This window comes from Orcinus orca, chromosome 10, assembly GCF_937001465.1.
Source record: "Orcinus orca chromosome 10, mOrcOrc1.1, whole genome shotgun sequence".
Lineage (NCBI taxonomy): Eukaryota > Metazoa > Chordata > Mammalia > Artiodactyla > Delphinidae > Orcinus > Orcinus orca.
The window spans coordinates 36527619-36544300 of NC_064568.1; the positions used below are offsets into that span (position 1 = coordinate 36527619).

Here is a 16682-nt window from a genome sequence, read left to right on the forward strand (position 1 = left end):
TTTGGGGGTAAGCAGTAATATGGAAAAGCCTGCATTTATTTAAAAGGAGTTGCTATAAAGCCATAAGGAAAGTAAATTAGCCAAGATTCCTTAATGTCATAGCTAATCCACCAATAGAAAATAGTGTCCCATGCACTTCCCGAAGAGAGCTAATCCTTGTTAGAGGTGGGGGCTGGGGGATGCAGAAACGCCCAAGAAATCCTATATCCCTGAGACAATGTGAAGCAGAAACATGGACCTCTGGGCTCAAGGGACAAAAGCTCATTTGTGTTGTTGGCAGCAGACTGGGGGGTGACGAGAGGTGGTTAAAAAGACAGTTACTGAGCCCAGAGAGGTTGCGAGGAATTTCTGTAGAAACTTGTTTTTCTGTGCATCAGCTGTGTGTGATGCTGGACAAGTTAACATGTCAGACGTCAGCATGAGCGGGAATCTCCACTCCTCCCCCTCTAAAGTTTAGGCCCCGAAACTTTTAGTCCTCATCAAATCGGCATGAGGTGGGGAGGGGAGGAACTGGGCTGCTTCCTGGATTCCTACCCCACTTTGCGCACCCCTACTTCCTGCTGAGGCCAGGAGGCTTCCTCCCTCCCAACGCCATCTGGCGGTGGCCCTTCGGGCTCCAGCCTGCCCACCCTCCACTCCCTCCTCTGCCAGCCCCTCAAGCCCACCAGGCCCAAGGCCCAAGCTGGGGGGGAATGTTCCTCACCAGCCAGCCAGGCTCATCCCCAGAGTAGGGCTGCCCCAGGCCCGGGGAACCTGGACTGGCTGGTGCAGGACCGGCCTCCTCTGCGTTCCCATGGCACTCAGGGTCTGGCTTGTGTCCATCCAGCACTCATTGTGCACATGTGATGTGCCAGCAGCTGGGCCTGGGAGCAGGAAGACAGTGGTGAGCGAGAATAGACAGAAACCCCTGTCCTCGTGGGGCTGGCACTCTGATGGCTGTCAGCAGGCCGCTCGAGGGCCAGCGTTCACAACTCTGACTCGAAGGCCCCTGTACCACAGACCTTCAGGCGCTGGGCCGAGGCTGGGGCTGAGAGGCAGAGCCTTTGGTGGTAGGAAGAGCTGGGCCCAGACCAGCAACCCCAGGGAGATGGGCTGGCCCCTCCGGCCCCCATTCACCCCTGACATGTGGCAACGGGCTGGCCAGGGCACCATCAGCAAGCCAGGGCCCTGCGTGTGTGTACACACACGTGCACGAACACCAAGAGCCAGAGCCAGAGCTGCCAGGAGACAAGGCAGAGCCAGGCAGGCGCTGAGCCCAGCAGCCCCACTTTGTTTTGATAGCTCACAAGACCCCACAGCAAAGAGATTCCCCTTTTGTTGCATCTGTTTTAGATCTTTAGAATCTGAGTGAAGTCAAAACCCTTCTACAAGGGAGATTAATTCCACACTGTTCCATCTTTGCAGTGAAACCATAGGAAAGTTAGACATTCTGTGCGGCACTGTCGAGACAGGGGCGTTGAGCCAATGGCCAGCCCCTGGATGTTTCCCACAGCCTGGCACAAGTGCCCCCAGTGGCATGACTGGGTGACTGTGCCCTCGCCCTGAGACCCAGGGCACCTAACCCCCAGGAATCTGACTCCTGTGTTGGGGGAAGGGGGCTGGGGTGCCCCAGCCCCTCTGGGGAGACCGCCTGGAGGAGCCAGAAGCAACCATAAGCCTGGAAATGATTAAAAGGAACTTTCCGTCACAGGAGAACTTGAAGAAGCAGCCAGACCACCACGTGCCCTGATGGCTCAGACCCTGCGAGGCCTGACCACAGGCCACCTTCTTTGGAGCCTCATCAAGCCCCACCTGTGCCTAGGGCCGCCCCCTCAAACAGCCCAGAGCTTAGCCATGGCCCCTGTGAGCTGGGGGAGCCATGTTGCCCACGGTGCATCCCTGCCCAGAGCATGTGCCATGTAAATAGTAGCTATTAATAAAGTGTTGGGTTGGCCAAACAGTTCGTTTGGGTTTTTCCATAAGATGTCATGGAAAAACCCGAACGCACTTTTTTTTTCGCCAACCCTGTTACGATGGCTCTACAAGAGGTGCGTTGCACAGATGAGGAATCTGAACCCCTGGTCAGGTAACTTGCCCAGGACCACTCAGCAAGTTAGTGATCAAGTTCAGATTTGAGCCCAGGCAGTACAGCTCCAGAGCCTGTGCTCTTACCACCTGGGACAAAGGTGGGGACCAGGAGTCACTCTGACAGCATTTTCTAAGGCCCACACCTGTGTCACAACCATGACGTGGTGAGAGAGGAGGAGGGCAGGGACCCGAGCACTGGGGGGTGGGGAGGGGGGGATGAGGGGGACTTCTTGGGGGAGCAGGGCCAGAGTGGGGCTTCGAGTAGGTGGGCTTTGGGCAGGGAGAGCAGTAGTGACGGGCAACGCAGGCCTTGAGTGCCATGTGAATGCCACATCCAGGAGTCTGGCCTTTCTTCCTGAGCTCTTGAACAGAAAAGGAATATAGCAGAAGCAGCGTGGAGGGCAAGGAGGAGGGGAGTCACCAGGAAGCTGAGGCAAAAGGATGGGGACTGAGAAGAGGCAGTCACCAAGTGGGACGTGCCTGGGGTCCTCAGCACTCACTGTATATTGGGGGCCCTGGGGTCCTGGGTCAGGCGAGGAGACTCCTTGGGCAGAGCCCTGATGCGACTACCGCGCCCAGCCTGACACAGCAGCCAGAGGGGGCTTGGACATTCCCTGCACCCTCGTCAGCCCTTCCTGCGGCCTCCCCGACCCGCTCCAGTGCCCTTCCATGCTCACCATTCCCACTGCCCTCCCCCAGCCTTCTCCCAGGTGCTGCCTCTGCCCTACATGCGTCCCTTCTTTCAGCCTGACCTTCTCCCCACGCTGTAGCAGGTGTATGCTTGTGTGGCACTCCTACCCCCAACCGTTTCAGCCCTCTTGCCCCACTGCCCCTTTTGCCCCATTCGGACACTGAGGTCCCAGTCTCCTGGCTTCCTGAGACTGCCATCCCAGAGCAGTTTTAGTTCCCCCTTGCCACAAGGCAGAGTGCTAGAGGGGGCACGTGGCTGGATGTCAGCTCTCTGCTTCCATCGTCAGTTTGTTTCTGGCCCAGCCACCCTGTTCACCTCTGTGCAACCTGTCTTCCATGTTCCAGGGAGGCCCAGGAGGGCCTTTCAACCATAGAAACCAATACCACTCACCTAAGAGGGGCCCCATGTACCCTGTGGGGCTCTGCTTAGAGCAGGAAGTGGCCATGGAAGTGCCCTGGCTGGGGGAGTGGGGTCTGCTGGGAAGAAGGGTTGCCTGCAGAGCTGGACAGCGTTGGGGAGTGTGGTGGGAAGGCCTGGAGTGAGTGAGGCCTGCACACGTGGCAGCATTTCATAAGGAACTAGCCCAAGAGCTGAGAAATGTGGAGAGAACGGCTGGCTGGTCACCCTCATTCTTTTCCCTTCCTCCAAAATGTTTTTCACTATCAGTCGTGGCAGCTTTGCCAAAAGCCCGCCCAGATAGGACTGGTACTGCATCCCATCAGTGCCTGGAAGCCCCTCAGAGCCAGAGTCTCTCGCTGCTGCATGTGATGGGCACCTGACAAGTGTGAGAGTGGATGATGATGTCAGGAGGGCTCGTGAGGGTTCTGTGGCCCCTCAGAGCTTTGTAGAAGTTATGGCTCCAGTTTTCCTGCTACATTTGCACACCAGTATGTGCAAGAGACCTTCAATAAAGGTGGCGGCAGCAGTGGCTCTGGAAGGAGGAACAGCTGCTGGAAGGGACCTGGCTCCGGGGGTGCGCTTTGGTCCGTTTCTGAAGTGCCAGTTCACCCTCTCTGGTTTCACCACCTGTTGTGAAACTAGGTAGCCATGATCCATTCCCAGGCTGAGCCCCTTCTCCCAGAGTCCACTCTGGATCTAGTGCTTGGAAAAGTGGCCACGGGCATGCAGGAGCACCATCCTCCCTGGCTGTCCCTGCTCAGATTTGTGAATCTGGTGAGGCAGTGCTAGGGAGTGGAGGCGTCCCATTCCTGTCCCTTTTTGGGTAAGGGCTCTGGGACCCCTCCACCACCTTCCTTGTGACCGCCATACTCTCTTCCCTGTTCAATCACTCCAAACCAACCACACTGGCCTCCTGACAGTGCCAAGAGTGTGCTGTGTTCTTCTCTGTCTCAGGGCCTTTGCACCTTGTGCTTGGAACACACTTTCTTTGGCCTGTCCTGTGCTATCTCCTCACAGAGGCCTTCTGGGCCTCCTGTCAGGGTTGGAACCCTCCTTCCCAGGTTTGCCGGCCCCAGAGCACGTGAGCCGAGTCAGGGGCCTGGACTCCACGTGGAGCTCAGTCCCTGTGGGCCAGACCGACACATCCTGCTGCTTTTCTCTTTGCCTTCTCCCTAAACACAAAGTGAAAAGGGGATGAAAAGGAGACAGAAATGAGTACTGGGGGGGAAAGAGCTGAGGAAAAATGGAGGACAAGCCCACCTCAAGAGGAAACCAGGCTGAGGAGAAAAAAGAGGTTGGCAGGGCTGAAAGAAGGGGAGGACACACCGTGAGGAAGTGGGGGCCTGGGAAGTGGGCGGTCAACAGGAGAAAGCGGGGGCAAAGGAAGGGCCCACAGAGCCCAGGGAGAGCATGTGGGCCTGAAAGAACTGTGCGCTGCTCCACAAGGCTGTGGGCAACTTGCACCGCCCACCTTCTGCTCTGTTCCACCCCTTCCGAGGGTGGGGGATTTATTCTCCCGGGGAGCCCTGGACTCCCGCCGCCTCCGTGCATTGCCCTCAGAACTCTTCCCTGGACCCGCGTGGAGCCCACGGGAGTATCGCGGCCTGGCCCCTTGCGGCTGTAGAGTCAGGCGGAGGCCCCACGTACCCACTTTGCCTGTTCCGAGCATCACAGATGCGTGAGGCCCCGTCACAGGGCTCAGGGGTGGAGGCTCTCCCCTTGGCCACCTCGGAGGCCAGTGGAGATACACAAACCCAGGCTCTGTCCCACGCAGGCCACTTCGGGCCCCGTGGGGTGCAGACACCTGATGACTCGATGCCAGTAGAGAAAAGGCATCTGAGGCAGCGAAGTTTGGACCTGTGGCTCTGTCAAAATGTCTCCAGTGCTGTGTTCCCTCCCACTTGGAGTTGGGGGCCCCAGGTACCAGACTTATCGCTGAGGACAGGCATTTTGGTGCAACTTCTCTGAACAGCACTACAATTCAGAGGGGACTAAAAATAAAAGCCTGTCACTTTAAAATTGGTTATTTTTACACCACTCAGAAGGCCCTTCAGGATGTTTCATAAAACGTCTTACACTGTTGAACTGTGAGCGAGAGAAGCCTCTTGCCCTGTTAGTGTTGCCCCAATAGGAGACAGATCACAATGTCTTCTCCCCACTCGGCAGGAAAGTCAGGATCTGAATGAGATGACCTTGCTGAGCCTCTCCCAGGGGGATTTTCCTCGGAGAGCTCCAGTGGCGAGTCATGCTGGGAACCCCGCCCCCTAGCCAGAGCTGGCCTCTTCCATGCTCTTGGGTTTGTTCCCCAATGCCTCCAGCATCCTCCTCCCTATTGGGTCCCTGGGTTGGGCCGTCCCTCCATCAGTGCCCATTGAGGGACCAGGCTGCTTTCCAGGGGGTTTCAGCAGCATCACTGACATGGTCCTGATGAGCCCTGGCCGGAGCCCCCAGTTCACCCACACTGGATTCTCCTCTCCAGTATCCAGGGGCTTGTGGATTCACTGCCCTCTCCCTCTCCCAGTCTCCCCCCAGCCCCCTCTCCCCCTATTAATGAGGATGATCTGAGAAATCCAGAATAACCAGGCTTTTTCCGACACCGCCTCATGCCTGCCTGACCCTCCCATCCCTCTCAGAGGGGCCTCCGCCTGTCCAGTGTGGTGCCCATCCTTGGCCTCTCCTGCGGGGCCCATCCTCAGCCTGTGTTCTCAGCCTCAGGAGCGTGTTCTCTCTTGTCCCCCATCTGACTCACCACCAGATGGTGGTGGTTCATACCTCATGGATATCTCTGATTTTGTCCACTTTCCTCCTTAGCCCTCTCCCCCAGTCCAAGCCACCATCATCCCCTCTCATTCTCTCTTGCCTCCATCATGCCTAGTCACAGCCACACAGCCACGCCCTGGGCCATCCCCATGGAGCAGTCAGAGGGGTCTCATCCCCGCTTGGCCTTGAACCCCCAGCACCTTCCTGCTGCTCTGCGGCTGAAGATGAGGCCGCCAGGCATGGCCTGCAGGGCCCGGCCCCATCTCCTGCCTCCTCTGAGGCCCCTCTCCTGCTCGTTGCCTTCCCTCCCACCTCGGGGCCTTCCTGCCCCTCTCTCCTGGTGAGCTCCTCCTCAGTCTTAGCTCACTCCCTTCCTAGGGCCACTGGCTCTGACCAAGCAGCGCCTTCCATTTTCCCAGCGCACCCCGCTGGTCTGCGCAGCTGCTTAGCGCTTGCCTCTTCAACCTGCTGCGCACCCTGCGGGCCCAGCTGAGTCTGTCTGCTCTGGGCCATTGTCACCCCGGGCCTGGCACAGGCCAGTACGGCGTGGTGCCTGGGGAGGATCTGAGTGAGTGAAGAGTCTAGGGCTAAGGTTGGCAAACTTTTTCTTAATGGTAAATATTCTAGGCTCTGGGGGCCATAAGAGTCTGTCACAACTACTCAACCTGCCACTGTAGCCAGGAAGCAGCCACAGACAATATGTAAGCAAATGGGCACAGCAATAAAACCTTATTTACAAGAACAGACAGCAGGCTGAGTGTGCCAACCCTTGGTCTAGAGAAACAACAGAATTCATTCAACAGCGAAGGGAGTGTTTCTAAGGAAACGATTTTCCATGAGAAAGGGCTGTGGCTTCCTGGAAATCGCTGGTAACAGCAGGAGAAGGTGGTTCTGAAACAAGCCCCCACCTGACCCTCAGACAGGTGTGACTTTGAAGGTGACAATTATGGATCCCCTATGACCTTGCCCCAAGGGGCTCCCGCGTGGCTTGCAGGTGAAGGCCATGACCCTGGGAGGCAGACAGTGTTGGGCGAGGGGTAACAGTGTCCAGGCGTGGAGTCTGAATTCTGCTTCCTGTTGCTCCCATTCAGGGAGGGAGGTGCCTTGTTTGAAGTCAAGCCCAGTCTTGGGAGGTGTGGGGCGCCAGCAGTTACCAGGGCGAGTACCAGAGCATGTCTGGGGGCTGATCTCTTACGCTGTAGCACCATAAACGCCCCAGTGAGAGAAGGCATCTGAAATTAAGGTGTTAGGGTCGTTTCTCATTGCATATCTATTAAAAGGTTCTTGTCGGTATGTCCCTTTTAACCCTATAATATTGCCTTTTCATAGCTGTGACTTCTGTGATAATTCCAAACCTAAATGTTTAGCCAGATAAGAGACTCTACTTCATGGGCATTGGAGGTGTCTGAGGCCTGGGAACTGCCTTGGAGGGTGGCCTGATGGTGTGAGGGCGCTGCTGGGTGACCCTGAGGGATGGCCCTTCCATCCGCTCCTGCTCATTTAATCCAGAGCCACCAGACCAAGTGGCTTGGACAGGACAGAAGGTGGCTGCCGCTGCGTGAGCACAGAGGTCCAGGAGCATGTTCTCAGGCTGCTTGAGCTTGGCCATAGGGTGGGGGACAAGCAGGTCTGCTGGGTCACAGGGCCAGTAGCCCTCAGGTGATGCCAGAGCGAGCGGTGGGGGCAGGGGCGGCGGGGGAAGGAGTAGGTTAGGCCTCTCCTTATATGTGGTGGATGGGGACAGAGCAAAGGTGCACAGTTCCCGGTGCCTTAGCCAGCACTCTGAAGCCAGGCCACCAGGGTTCACAGTCCAGGTTTGTCATTTATATGCTCTGTGACTTCTGGCAAGTTAGTATCACTTGGTTGGTGCCTTGGTTTCCTCATCGGAAAAAATGGGGGTGATACAGGCTCCCACCCTGAGGGGTCATTGTATGGAATAGAATGCTTGGCATACTGTGAGCACTCCGTGAGTGTCAGCTGTCGAGCAGCCCCTGGAGCAGAGTGTGTCAGGAATCAGGATGGCCCCCCAGAACCCAGTCCTGGGTCTTCCCTCGAGTCTGGGCTTCACACCCAATTACAAAGGGGACCTCGTGTCTGTATGGCACAGGGCCAGGGAGAGGGCATGAGTTGCCTGGTTTCTCCAAGGTCAACAGACAGGAGGGCCCTCTCTGTGGAAGAGTTTGGACCCCAGAATGAAGGAGTTCCGGCTAATGGCCGTCTTTCCCAGACGCGTTGCCCAGACAGGTCTGCCCAGCAGCCAGAACCCTAGACTCCTCAGCCCCTTCTCCAGTTTCCCTTCGCCCTACTTAAAATTAAGTCAGAGGCCCACGGACACCCATGTCAGGCAGGGCCATTTCCTTTTTTGACACCTGACACCACACCCAGCTTTCAACTCCTTGGGGACTTTGTGAGAGGCTGGGACCAGGTCATTCACCCTTGAATAAAAGGAAAGCAAGGTGACTGGGCTGGGAGTGTGGACTTAGAGGGACTGCAGAGGTGTCTGCCTTTCCAGTGCTTCTCCTCACCTTCCAGGGCAGGCGGGCCTTGTCTCCGGGCCTGGGGAGCATGGGCACCATGTAGCAGGACGAGAATTCCCAGGGCTGGGCCAGAGTACGAGGTGGGGTGAGCCACGAGCAGCCTGCTTGGCGTGGCCCCGAGCCTCAGGAGGGTACGGCTGCGGGCTCTGCTCTGCCCTCTGGGTGCTGAGGCAGCACATACTCACGGAGGCTTGCTGTGCCCCTGACACTTGGTTGTGGGGATATTGCTCTGAACCAACAGGTAAAGGTCACACTGCAAACACAGCCACATGACATGGCCTGGAATCGGTCCCTGCTAGCGATGCTGCTCCCTCCTTGCACGGGGCCCCAGCAGCTGGGGAAGCACGGTGGCGGTGGCACGCGCTGTGGTGGCCTGGCTGACTCCCTGCAGGTGGCCGGCCTGCCTGCCCTCTCGCTGTGTGCATCGCCAGCCCTGAGCGTGTCTGACCTCTGCTACTTGGCTTCCCCGATCGGAGCCTTTTCATCAGTGGGGAAGCCCTTTCCTGGTGGAGGGAAGGCATATCAGCAAATCGGAGATCAGGGTTTCCAGGCTTCACTTTATCCCAGGAGGGATAACCATTTCCCATGAAAATGAGGTCCCATGCTTTAGTGGAATGGGATTATTAAGACAAATTTGTGAAGCAGAGACTGTGTTCTAATGCACAGAAATCCAAAGTGTCCATCCGCCTCTTCCTGGCCCATCCTTCCAGCTCAAAAGGGTTTGGATGGGATCATATGTGATGGGGAAGAGCTGGGTGGACTTAATCTCTGGATGGTGGCCGCCACTGAGCATCTTGGCAGAGTAGGCTGGGGGCGCAGGGAGTAGGGAAAGTGTACACCAAACAGAGATGACGTGACTCTTCCAGAAGCTTGCCTGGGAAAGGGGAGAAGCTGCAGGTTTGAGAAGGGTGGACTTTTTTTCAGCCTGTTTGTCTCTAACGTGCTATGAAGCATCCCCTCATAGCTCCCAAAGGAAGGACCCCCAACACCCTCCCTCCATTCAGGGGGCTGGAGGTGAAATAAGCGATGCTTTTCTGTTCAAAGAAATTTAACATCATCAGGTTTAATGCCATATTTCTACCGAGCTGAAGTATGGGCCCCCCGTGGAACTAAGTAGAGGCCTCGTGAAATGCGTGGCACCCCTGGTATTGACATTGGCCCAGCACCCGCTGCCTCCACATTTGGAAATTCTGTCCCTGTGAAGAAAAAAAAATTTTTAAGTGTGTGTGTGTGTGTGTGTGTGTGTGTGTGTGTGTGTGTGTGTGTGTGTGTTGGGAGGGGGATGGTGCTGGGCAGAAGAGGAAAAGCTGGCTGGCTCCCCCACTGGGGCCTGGAGTCCAGAGCCATCGGAAAAAGTCTGGATGAGGAATGATTTTGGAGCTTGGCTCAGTGTGAGTTTTGCAGCAGCCAGTGGAAACTTCCAGGAATGCTGCTCTGGGCCAGCCGGGGGCTGTTTCCGCCGCCACTTTTATGAGCTACAGACCCCCTCCATGGCTGACCGGCCAGCAGAGGGGAATCTGACCGTCTCTTTCAGCTCAGCTCTACCTCTCAGGGTGCAGTTCATATTCCACAGGCAGTAACTTTTCAGGCTCTGTCCTGTGCCCCAGGGCTCAGAGCCTTTGCAGCCCGGCCAACTCATCTAGAAGGGGCCAGCCGCCAGGAGGAGCAGCCTCCATGAGCGGCTGACATCCATGCGGGATGCTGCAAAAATTTATAGCAGTCTTAGAGGGGAAACTCCCTCCCAGAATGTTTCAATGTTTTATTAAATATGTGAAAGGAAAGTTTCCTTTCTACTGGACCAAGGCCCAGAGCCTCCATGGAGCCTCAGGGAAGGTGGCAAAACCTCTTGGGAAAGCCCACAAATGAGTAAAATTAATAGAAAGTTTTGTTTCTTAATCTGACCCCTTTCTGATGCCGGTAGGCTGCATGGCACAGGAACCAAGCCTGCTTCATTCACAGTGGACTTGCCCAGGGCCTGGTGTGGGCCTGGACACCACTGCCCCTCTGTCAACACTCTGTCCAAAGCCAGAGGAAGGGGGCAGCTTTCTGCAGCCTTGTCTGGAAGCCAGGTTCACAGGCCAGCCGTCATGCTGGGTATGCAGGAGAGGCCAGGGAGCAAAGGCTCTGCCTCTGGAAGTCAACATGACAGGCATTGTCATGGTGGACAACATGGGCACCATGCTGTCACCTCTCAGTCTCCGGGACTGCTGTGAGCTTGGCATTATCCTTCCCATTACAGAGGAGAAAATGGGCTCAAAACCGGGGAATTAGGGCCTAACCCCCAAACAGCACATTCCTGCAATGGTCCTCAGAGGACTCGGACAGGCAGAGGCCCTCCTGGGCTCAAGGGCCTGGGAAGCCCCTCCAGGTGTAGAGATAAAGGGCCTGAGGTGTGGGCAGGACCCAGGTGGGGCGCCTTCTTTTGTGGTTGCAGTTTTCTCACCTTTGGAATGGAGATGCTTGACGGTCTCTGGTTGGTTATGGACAGAGCCTGGCCCACATGAGCAAGTGGTTCTGCTCTGGAACTCCAATCTAAATGCCAGACCACCGGGGCTGGGGATTCCTCACCCTTGGCTGTCCTGGGCAATGATCGAGGACTATGGGACCTGCTGCCTACTTTCCCTCACTATGTCCTTCCCGCTGCCCAACAAACATCAGAGAACAACCATCCCGAACCAGCAGGAGTGGACATGAAGACCAGAGACAAGGCGCCAGGAAGGAGCCCTGGGTGGGAAGAGCTGGCATTTGTTCAGCGGGCTGAGACAGCTGAGCGGGACTGCCTGAGGGCATCCCCAGGGCAGCCCGATGGCCCCTCCATCCTCTGAGCTTGACCGTTTGTTTTGCAGACAGTCTCCATCCTGGAGCAGCGGTTGACACTGACAGAAGACAAGCTGAAGCAGTGTCTGGAGAACCAGCAGCTAATCATGCAGAGAACACCACCATGATCAGGGGAGCAAGGATCAAGAGCTCGGTCGATTTGGGGGGCGACAGGCCGGGGATTTGTACTAGGGAACGTGGGTAAATAAATAGAGGGGTTCAGCTCTGGGAATCACAGCCATCCCAGAGCCCCAGGGGTCCTGCACCTCTGCCCTCCACCCAAGCTGTCCGCACCTGGAGACTCTCCACCTGGCTGTGGGAGGCCCCACATACCCACAGATGACCACGTTTAGTTTAATGGGAAGGAGCCACTTGAAAATGTTTGCTACCTTGGAGTCCTAAGCAGAGTCCACTTTTCCCTTACGAACCTTTCTACCGTATGACTGGCCTCCCCCCCGACCTTTCCCAGCGTAGAAATGGACTACTCATTGGTTGGATGAGCCAGGAGTTTCCTATAAATCTGACAAAAGGCCCAAAGTGGGCCCATCTGTGTCTGATTTACCCAGGAACAAGCACTCTGGAGAGGGGGGCGGCTTTGCAGTGGCCTTCATTTCTGCCCCACACATGTTCACTGGGGCCTGATGGCTTCCTCCTCTGCATGCATGAGGGCAGAGGAAACTGAACATTAAAACGGACTTGATGGAGCTCGTCAGTGAAATGGCTTGTTCTGAGTGAGACCTAGTCCCCCCATCCCCAGGACCTATAAAGGGAGAATGAAAATGGCTTCTTGGGAGGGCCCCTGCCAGGATCACCTCTGAAGCCCAGCACACCCTGTTTGCAGCCGTTCGGGGTCTTCAGGAGCAAGGACAGCCAGAGCCCCTGCCTACACCCTGTCCCTCTGGCTGGCCTGGCTGGCTGCTTCAGCTGAGACCTGGAGGCCTCAGGCACCTGCCTTTCCTCTTGCTCGTGAGGGTTCCATAGTCAGCTTCCCCTGCATCCTTGCAGGAAAGCCAGGCAAGTGTTTCCCATATGTCTGGGTGTCGTCCATGCCTTATGCATTCAGCTTCTTGGGGCCCAGCCAGCCAGAGAGGTATTTACCCTCCAACACACCTGCCCTGCCCTGGGGCCTGGGGGGAGGGCGGTGTTAGATCTTCCCGGGAGCTGTCAGTACCAAGCAGCTAATGAGGTTCCCAGCCTCTGCAGCTTCCAGGTGGGAGCAGAGTCTGAACACCTAAGAGCTTGGGCTGACAAGAGGCAGCCTATGTTGAGTACCGATGAACGACAAGCCTGGAGGAGCTGCCTCTTCCACCTGGATGGGGAGAGAGCTGTAGTCTGCAGTTAGGCCTCAGGCTCTGCCTTTGGTCGAGCCGTGTGACCTCAACGTGGTGACATAACCTCTCTGAGCCTCAGGTTCTTGTGTCAGGTGGTGGTGGTAACCACCCCACCAGGTGGCGATGAGGTAGGTACTTAACAGAGGCCCGTGGCTCCCCGCCCCTGTCAGTCCCTCTAGGACGATGTGGGAAGAGGCTGCAGGCTCAGGACGCTTTGGAGGCCCCCAGGAACCTGCTGCAGTCTTCCCACGTGGCCCTGCTAGTGTGTAGAAGAGCCTGGAAGTCCTGCTGGTCTAAATTGGCAGGTAAGACCCTTGGCTGTCTCGGGAGGTCATGGGCTCCCCGTCCCTGGAGGCTTTTAGGGAGTCTGGGCAATGCTAAGTCAGCTTGCTCAGAGGGGACACAGCTTGTGGGGCCAGGCTTGTCATCCCCTCCCATGCTGGCTGCCCTGCCACTGATGAGACATTGGCTGCCATGTTGCAGCCAGTGGAGCTGGAGCTCCCAGGTGTTGGGGCTGTGGTGATCCGAGCGGCCAGGCCAGGCGAGATCCTCTCCAAAGACACAGATGGTGCAACAGGACAGGAGCAGGGTCTCCAAGGCATTGTGTAGCAGCTCTGCTCACAGGCCAGGCAAGGGTTGCCACCCATCGTGTCTTCAGTTTACACCAGGATCAAGTTTCGAATTTTTCTCTGAAATCTCCCTTTCTCTGTGGGAGAAAATGAGGATTTTTGAGGGTCTGCTAGGGATTTGGGAAGTGGGCTGGGAGGTAGTGGTGTACTGTTTTCCCCTGGAAGTCCCATCACCATTGTCAGATGTAAACAGTCTGGAGAGGGGTACTCACCACCACCCCCACACACAGCACAACCCTTGTCTGGTAGGACAGTATTGTCATGTCCTGGGACAGTCCGACCTGGACCCTCCCAGATGGAGGCGGGCCAGAGCCGTGGCCATGGGCTTCTGGGAGGGCTTTGCACGAGTGGCCCGGGCCAAGCCCTCCTGAGGGGTTTCCTGCCACTCACACCTGCCTTGACGGAGCCACCAGACAGATCTGGAACTGGGGAGAAGGATGGTTCTTGGAGAGCTGCATATGTCTTTAAAACAGCACAGAGACCTGCCATCTCCAAGCCTGGGGGTCAGTGTGTGTGACCTCGCCAAGGCAGAGCTGTGAGGGCTCAGGCTCACATTTGGCCGTGTTGTTCCCCAAAGAGTTCCTTTTTTAGCTCATGTGGGGCCTGACCCAGGACCTCACTGCTCTGAGAATCTAGGGGCCAGGTTGCTCCTGGCGGGAGGGAGACAGAAAACCCTAGGGTGCTCTGACCGCTCTGGGGACTGTCTAGCCTCAGTTCCAAGCCCCGCCCCCGTGAAGGTGCTGCAGGCCCCCGAGCTGGGCAACACGGTCTGGGCTGGTGGCAGGCAGGACTGACTATGGGGGCGTTGGGGAGGGGCCCTTATAAGCACAGGAGGAGTGGGGAGGCCTAGCGGGGCTTGAGGTGGCTCGGCCCAGTTGAGGGCCACATGACAGGGCCTGTGGCGTCTCCCCAGATGACACTCCCTGCTAGCCCTCCCAGGCAGCTCCCCTGTGGCCGGGGGCTCTTCCCCATCCCCCACCCATGCTGCCAAGCTCAGAAGCAGCCCCTGGAAATGTAAATGCCTCAGCTCAGCCGTCATCTCTCCTAATTTTGGATTTTGGTAACTGAGCTCCCAGAAAACCAAATTGCAATTTTTTTTTTTTTTTTTTTTTTTGTGCTAGGAAGATGTGTTTAGGTTAGTGGGGTTTTGTTAGGAAGTACATCTCAGTGGCAGTTCCCAGCCCCCACCCCCATCCCTTCATCCCCTAATTTTCCTAACATGTGAAGTGAAAGAACAGGTGTCTGTGATTTAAATTGCAATCCCCCACCTACCCTGTGCCAGATCCTCAGGGTTCCAGGGATGAATCTGTACTCCCTGCCGGAGAAACTGAGGGAGGCAGCTCAGGTAGGCTGGAAGACCAAGCCAGAAGGCAGCAGCTGAGTCCAACCCCTGCCCATGGCAAGCCTGCCGCCCTTCATTACTGAGTCACCACTCCCAGGGGTACCTGACAGACTAAGTGCTGATGGATCCCTGCAGGCCTGTGTCCCTCCAGAGACTTGAGTAGCACGAGCCAGCCTGTCCTGGAAACTGCCATTCTCCCGCCCAGCACCATCCTTGTCCTCTGTCCCATGGTCTCAGCAGGGGCGCACTGCGTGACGGCAGGCTGGCAAGAGGGCGGAGCAGGGGAGTCTGGGTCGCTCTGGGAGTCAGGGGCACCACCAGAGTCCAAATCCCGGCTCTGCCCCCCGCTAGCTCCATGACCTTGAATGAGCTCAGTAACCTTGTGGAGACCATTTGTGAGCTAGTGCCCGTCTCATCAGGCACATGAGGCGCTCGGAGGGAGAATGTGCTCCGTGTGTGACTAGAGGGAGACTTCTGGCGGGTCCGACCCCTTCCCTGGGACTTAGCCTGTATGTCCATGGGGATGGAGTCTGGTGGTCCCAGAGTCCTTCTGGCTCTGAAATTCTGGGTGGCCAGGGTTACGGTCTCTTGACCCCGTGGCCCGTGCTACGGGGATCCCCAGTGGTGAGGAGGGAGTTGGGCCGGCAGACAGCCTTGCCCCAGCTGAGGAGGCAAGCCCTCCAAGCCCACCTCTTCTGCTGTCACCAAGGCCGAGGCCGCCACTAGGGCCAGCACAGGCTTGCGGGTGGGTGTTTGTGATTGCCGGGAATCCCGGAAACCCAGCCCGCTGAGCAAGCGCAAGCATGGTGAGTCACACTATCCCAGCTCCCTGTCATTACCCTCATCTTCCTAAACGATCTGCTCAAGAGGGGCCCCTAATGGCTCCAGCCTTAACTGTTGGGTGGCCATTTAAGCGGGACAGAACTGGGCCCCGGGGTTTTCTCCAAGCACCCCCTCTCCACCCCACCCCACCCCGCCCCATGCTGCCGAGGAGGGAACCACCTTGCCAAGGCGTCAGTGTCAGGCAGGCGGGCCCCTGCTCACTTCCTGTGAGCATCACTGCCCTGACACAGGGCCTTGTCCCGTTGCTGAGTGGCCTCCAGCCCTAGCACCCCGGGCTCACTCTGCCGGCCACTCTGGGGGAAGTCTCTCTAGAGGCCCAGAACGTGGGGCGCTCACAGCCATGCTCGTGCTCGAGATGAGACTGGAGCCAGGCCAGACAGCCTGGGGCAAAGCCATGAGGAAGCTTTCTGTGCCGGCCCCTCCTCCGCTGTCAGCTGCTGTGTGGAAACACTCTCCCCGACCCTATTTACAGAGCAAGGCTGGGGAGTGGTTTCACTTCAGGTGAGGCCACCTCGAGCCCCTTCTGCCTGGGCGATGCCTGTAGCAGGAGGCCTCCCCCCGCCCCCACTGTCTCCTACCACCCATGAGAAATCTGAGCACTGTCGGACGGGGGACCTGGGCAGGAGAGGAAGTCACATCTTCTGGCAGCTTTCCTTTCTCAGTCCTAAGCTGCTCTTGCAGGCACAAGTGCCTGTTCCTGAAAGTGGGACTTTGATATCTCTCATGGGTGCTCCGTGGGCAGAGGCTTGGCCTGCAGGAGTTGGGCCCGTGTCAGCAGTGTCACTCAGCCAACATACTGACATCAGCCCCTGGCCATCTCCATCCTTCCTCAGCTGGGCACCTGGACTCAGCTGAGGAATGGAGACTGACTTCAGAGCTGTGGCCGTCCCTGAGCACCTGGGGCCCACGTTCAACCAGTCCATGTTCTCCTGGTCTCAGGCCTGGCCAAGGGCACAGGTGCCCTGCAGCTGCTCTGCTCACCTGGCCTCTCTTCCAGATCTCTGCCCTGCCCCTGCCCTTCCCTGGCTAGGCTCAACCCAGGGCCTTGCCTTGACCTGGCAGGCCTCTCTGGAACCATCCAGCTCCCCCAGAAGCTCCTGTGATGCCCCACCCCACCTCTGCACCGAGCCCCTCAAACTGACCCCAGCCAGAGCCACCCGAGGACATGCCCTCATGCCCAGGGTTGGGATGGGAGTGCTGATCGTGTTCCCCGGGGCCAGCACACCCCCCACCCCTACCCTCACCCCCAGGATCATTCTCCATGAC

At 57.3% G+C, this 16682-nt stretch overlaps 1 protein-coding gene across 1 annotated transcript in view; it reads left to right on the forward strand.

The window, feature by feature from the left end:
- Window positions 1–11975, forward strand: part of POC1A (POC1 centriolar protein A) — a 76429-nt gene extending 64454 nt beyond the window's left edge. The window contains exon 11 of the mRNA XM_004267878.3: window positions 11301–11975. Within this exon, the coding sequence (XP_004267926.1) occupies window positions 11301–11399 (99 nt within the window). The 3' untranslated portion in view covers window positions 11400–11975. The remainder of the gene's footprint in view (window positions 1–11300) is intronic.
- Window positions 11976–16682: the final 4707 nt, after the last annotated feature.